Here is a 5786-nt window from a genome sequence, read left to right on the forward strand (position 1 = left end):
AGTCTTTACATTGAAATTTAATAAATTATTCAAATAAAAAAAAGGACAAAATATAACCTAACAAGAAAAGTAAAAAAAAAAGACCATTTTTCTTACAATCCCAATCAGATGGTTTTCAAATCTGAGAATTCATCAAGGTCTAGCTTTTTTTCTTTGTATTCCATTGTATTATTATTATTATTATTATTATTATTATTAGGTCTCAATCAATGTTCTTTCCAATATATAAACTTAAACAAATTATTTCTCATATTTTCCCATCCTTTTAAAATGGGTGGAAAAGTGGAGTGGTTAATTAAGATGTCCTAAGTTTAACTTACTTTTAGGGTTAAATGATCAACTATTTATTGTGTTAAAATTAGTGGAAGATGTTTTACCCTAGGGTAAAAAAAATACAGTCTACATAAAATGACAGTTTTACCCCTGGTTCACGCCTATGGGGAAAAGGGTTTCCCAAAAACCAAAAGCTCTTTTCTTTTCAATCTTCTTCTGCTTCATACATACCTTTCGAGATCAGCCTTTTCCACCTACCGAGGGCCCCCTTCTCTATACCTCCTTTCCTTTCTTCTTCTATATAAAAAAATATATGATCTAGCTCCCATTTCCATTCATCAGTACCATTAATATTAACATCGATCTAAAATAGCAACAAGCTAGTCAGTCTGATAATTAACTAACTACTACAATGGGAGAGATTAATATCGGTTGTGGGGAGAAGGAAGTTCAACTCGTAGGAAACTACGTGGAGATGAACATGGAATTAGGTGCAGAAGAAGGAAAGAATACAACTTCAACAACAGTGGCCATGAAAATGAAATCAAAACTATACAAAGTTTTCTGGCACGGCGGCTCAGCCTACGATGCCTGGTTCAGCTGCGCTTCAAATCAAGTTGCTCAGGTTCTACTAACATTGCCCTATTCATTCTCCCAGCTCGGAATGACATCCGGCATCCTATTCCAATTGCTGTACGGAGTTCTAGGAAGCTGGACTGCTTATCTCATCAGTGTTCTTTACCTAGAATACAGAACTAGAAAAGAAAGAGAAAAACTTGATTTCAGAAACCATGTCATTCAGTGGTTCGAAGTTCTTGATGGGCTGTTGGGAAAACATTGGAGGAATGTCGGTTTAGCTTTCAACTGCACTTTTCTTCTATTTGGATCTGTTATTCAGCTCATTGCTTGCGCAAGGTATGTATGTGTCTATAATTAATTAATTAATTAATTGATGTAAATAATTAATTATATATGTGTTTGCGCGCAGTAACATATATTATATAAATGACAATCTGGATAAGAGGACATGGACTTATATATTTGGGGCATGTTGTGCAACGACTGTGTTCATACCTTCGTTTCATAACTATAGAATGTGGTCTTTTCTTGGATTGATTATGACCACTTTTACAGCTTGGTATCTCACCATTGCTTCACTTCTCCATGGCCAGGTAAATTATATTTTATATATTTATATGAATTAAATATGAAAATAATAATAATAATTGCAGGTGGAAGGCGTGAAGCATTCGGGTCCGACTAGACTGGTGCTATACTTCACCGGGGCCACCAACATTCTCTATACCTTCGGCGGACATGCTGTCACAGTGTATGATAATTCTCTCTCACACACTATTACACACACACAGTTTTTATGAAAAAAGCAAACTTTTTTGAAAATGACATAACCTAAAACCTCAAATTCCCACTCTTCTTGGGTATTGTTTGTTTCATTTTGATTGCCGAAACTACCCTCCTTGAGCAGGCGTGGGAGTGAGAAATACCCTCTTAATTTCTAGGGAAGTGGGAATGATGGATGGATGGATCATGGATGGATGCTTACTATTTTTGGAACATTCAAACCTTATTTTATTATTATTTAATTTATCTTGTCCTATGTTGATGTTAAGAATTGGACATTGTGATTTGATTTGATTTGATTTGATTTGGCTTGGCTTGGTTTTGCAGAGAAATAATGCATGCAATGTGGAAGCCTCAAAAGTTTAAGGCAATATACCTTTTTGCTACACTTTACGTGTTAACGCTTACTCTTCCTTCCGCCGCCGCTGTCTATTGGGCTTTCGGAGACTTACTCCTTGACCACGCCAATGCATTTGCCCTACTCCCCAAAACCCCTCTTAGGGACATAGCTGTCATTTTGATGCTCATTCATCAGGTATATATATATATATTAATTAGTTTAAGAAAGAAAGAATGAAAGAAAGTTTAATAGGTTTTTATTTATAATCATTGTTTTGTTTTGTTGTTAGTTTATCACGTTTGGATTCGCATGCACCCCGCTCTACTTCGTGTGGGAGAAGGCCATAGGAATGCACCATTGCAAGAGTTTATGCAAACGCGCTGCAGCCAGATTGCCCGTTGTAATCCCCATATGGTTCTTAGCCATAGTCTTCCCATTCTTCGGTCCCATAAACTCCACCGTCGGATCTCTCCTTGTCAGCTTCACCGTCTACATCATCCCCGCCCTGGCTTACATGATCACCTTCAAATCCGCTGCCGCTAGAGAGAACGCGGTGGAGCAGCCGCCCAAGTACTTAGGCCGATGGACCGGGGCCTATACCATCAATATCTTTGTGGTCGTTTGGGTTTTCGTTGTTGGGTTTGGATTCGGTGGGTGGGCTAGCATGACCAATTTCATTCATCAAATCGACACTTTTGGATTCTTCACTAAATGTTACCAATGCCCTCCACAACACATCCCATCAACTCCGCCACCATCTCTTTTAACCGCCGCCTTTGCACCCTCCCCTGCCGCCCTTAACCACTCCCTCCGCCACCACCAACCATGATCAGACAGACCGCCAGGGAAATTTCATTATCTAATTTCTTTCTATCTTAATTTGTCAAAGAATCGAAATTGTTATATGTATTGCCTGCCTTAGAGTTTAAAAGTTCATCTTCATTGTTGTTTCTTGCACAATAAATTTACACTACAATCTAGCTAGCTAGCTAATTAACCAGCAAGAAAAATATAAGAATCCTAATCGAAAATACAATCACAAGTGCGAAAATCTTCCAACATCTTAGATTGATCAAGCAATTATATATAAGACTCGCCCAAACGTCCCTGTGGCTGTCTCAGCAAGACCGAACCTGACTCCTCTTCTGTTATAGGTATCGATGTTTTATCACAGAAAGAATTAATTCAGAGCAACCAAAATCGGTGCATGCTGCATGCATGTGTGGTTAACATATACTTTTTCGCAAGCAATTTCAAGGGAATGAATCCAGCTTCTCGAAATATCCAGAATTTTCTAAACTTATAAGTGGTGCGTCGTCAATGTTTTTGATCGCGTCTCCAGTACTATACCATGTTATATTCCCTGCTTGCATATCATATATATATAATTAGCTCTAAACTCGATTGATCCATAATGAAAAGAAAAATATTGTTATACATACCTGAAGTGACGCCGGTTTCATGTTCTCTAGTTGCATGAAGAATTATGGTTCCCGAAAGAACAGTAATGAATCCACATATCTCCGACGCAATGCTGCTCGCATCTTGCCCCGACCAATCCTGTATGTTTAGGCAAAAAATATATATATAATCTACAATTTTCAATATTATCTTAACCAAATATTTACCTTACCTTGAACATGATAATGCTTGCTACTATGGTGAGTGTTGTGAACATCACATAGTATATTGGAGAAACAATTGCAGCATTGAATGTATCCAACGCCTGTAAAAGTAAAATTTCACAATTCAGAGAAAAAATAATGCAGTCATCCAAGAAAAATTAGAATAAAAACAAACCTTGTTAAGGTAAATCAATTGAGTAACGACGCAAATAACAGCAACTGTTGGAAAAAACCAAGTCTGAGGGTACCCAATTTGACTTATTCCATCCAGTGTGAGTTTTATCGATATCCCTATCGCCTTTATGCTGACAACCTGCATGAAATTATTAGAATAGATCGCTAGCCATAAGACAATAACAATGCATATATCATTTATACCGTTAGCGAGCCCATTAATGAACAGATTCCCAAGTAGACAAGAATATTTGTCTGGCCAAATCGAGGTTCAAAGTGAAAAATAAGAGCTAAAACAGTAGACAATGCAGCCACCACATATACTAGAAATCCTGTTCAAAACAGGGAGACATATATGTATTAATAAGAATATCTGATGCTGATTCTAATTAGAAAACCGAAAGTCCAAGAACCTGGTTGAGTGGCAAGGTCCCATATTTCCTGAACTGAACTCGGGGTATGTTCTTCGGGTGCGTGTATTACAATGACAACCGAACCAACAATGCAGCAAACACATCCAACTACACCTAATCTCTGAATCCGTTCCTTCAGCATGAAATGTGCCAAAATAGCACTATATATGATTCTGAAAGTTAGTAATCAATATTGAATGCCATCTAGCTAGTATTGCATTTGCAGCATTGTTAATATAGTTACCTAACTATTATACTCAAGGCACCAAGTGGAGTGACAAGAACAGCTGGTGCATAAATGTAAGCCACGAAATTTGCAATTTCTCCAACAAGCACTACAAATGGAAACAATTTTGGTGGTGTTTAATTAATTAATTAATTAAATTGTTTTCATTGCAAATCAAAGAAGAAATCACAATATTGATAATTAACTCACTAGTCATCATCCCTGCCCACCAAAGAGGTTGTAGTAAATATGTGTAGCCACCAATGCCTATATGATTTACACATGTCAATGATGGATTCTAATTTCTAACTAGTGATCATAAATCAGACATTTACAAATATGAAAACAGTCAAATTATGTGCATTATGACCTGCCCGAGTTCCAGATGCAGCTGCTAGCTTAAGACCTTTCTTCTTCAAGATGAAACTGGAACCGATGAATAGGCCCGAGGCAACGGCCAAGATCAATCCTTTTCCATTATCCGAAATTGTCATCTCTTTCTATCCCCCGGCCCTTTCAATTCTTGTGATTTCTAACGATTGAGCTATATATTATAAAAAGGTCGATTCAGGTCTCGCCGATCAAAATAGGAATGATAGCACAGATTCGATTCCCGCAAAATAGGAATGGGATCGGGAAATTGAATGAATCCCTAGTCGTGGTGGATCTAGTCATGGAAGAAAGAAAAGTAGAATTAGAATGGGTAAAGTGATATAGTTCAGCCAAAGAGATATATTTGTGAAGGAGAAGAGAAAGAAAACGGGGATAGAGTTCCCATCGTCGTCTTCTTTACTTGTCCTGTTGCCGGAAATTTCCCCATTTTACTTACAGTACCATTGCCGCCCATTTCGTGGCAATAACCATAATTCTGTCAATTTCATCTCTTTTTCACCCCCCTTTTCTTTCTATAAACAACTTCTTCATTCAAATCATACTAGAATATTTGTAAATTGGGCTCATCTATATTAGGGTTTGGGTGTTAAAAAGCAAATAATTTTTCTCATTTTCTTGATTTTTTAATTTAATTCATTATTTTTTTAGAAAATGCGTAACATTCTCGATTTATCCACTTATTTTTCTAGTATTTTTTATAAGTTCACCCAACTCGAATTCTTGGATCTATTCTTACGAGTAAAGATATAAAATAAAAGTTAAGTAAAAGTTAAAATAAAATCTTACCTTACAACTTCAATCCATTGCAAAAACAAATTCACTTGCAAAATGAAAATACATAAAAAAAAAAAAAAAAAAAAGAAGTTTGTTATATGTTTTTGGCTTGTATAATAAGTTCATATAAATTCTATGTTTTGTTTTGAATTGGTGTTTTCTAGGTGACATTGGAAAATAAGACCAACTTTTGGACACTTGTATTG

General features: G+C 36.5%; 2 protein-coding genes across 2 annotated transcripts; one reads left to right on the plus strand and one right to left on the minus strand.

The window, feature by feature from the left end:
- Nucleotides 1-589: 589 nt before the first annotated feature.
- LOC124932763 (auxin transporter-like protein 2) lies at nucleotides 590-2951 on the plus strand. The gene is made up of 5 exons (XM_047473442.1): nucleotides 590-1188; nucleotides 1262-1445; nucleotides 1506-1603; nucleotides 1963-2170; nucleotides 2265-2951. Exons 1-5 carry the CDS (start codon nucleotides 686-688, stop codon nucleotides 2802-2804), a joined length of 1533 nt encoding a protein of 510 aa, XP_047329398.1. The 5' UTR covers nucleotides 590-685; the 3' UTR covers nucleotides 2805-2951.
- Nucleotides 2855-5250, minus strand: LOC124932764 (probable magnesium transporter NIPA6). Its single transcript, XM_047473443.1, has 9 exons — nucleotides 4784-5250; nucleotides 4624-4680; nucleotides 4432-4522; nucleotides 4188-4348; nucleotides 3979-4106; nucleotides 3776-3913; nucleotides 3609-3701; nucleotides 3418-3535; nucleotides 2855-3338 (listed from the first exon to the last, which is right to left on the minus strand). The coding sequence occupies exons 1-9, from the start codon at nucleotides 4905-4907 to the stop codon at nucleotides 3229-3231; spliced, it is 1020 nt and encodes a 339-aa protein (XP_047329399.1). The 5' UTR covers nucleotides 4908-5250; the 3' UTR covers nucleotides 2855-3228.
- Nucleotides 5251-5786: the final 536 nt, after the last annotated feature.

This window comes from Impatiens glandulifera, chromosome 3 (genome assembly GCF_907164915.1).
Source record: "Impatiens glandulifera chromosome 3, dImpGla2.1, whole genome shotgun sequence".
Classification (NCBI taxonomy): Eukaryota; Viridiplantae; Streptophyta; class Magnoliopsida; order Ericales; family Balsaminaceae; genus Impatiens; species Impatiens glandulifera.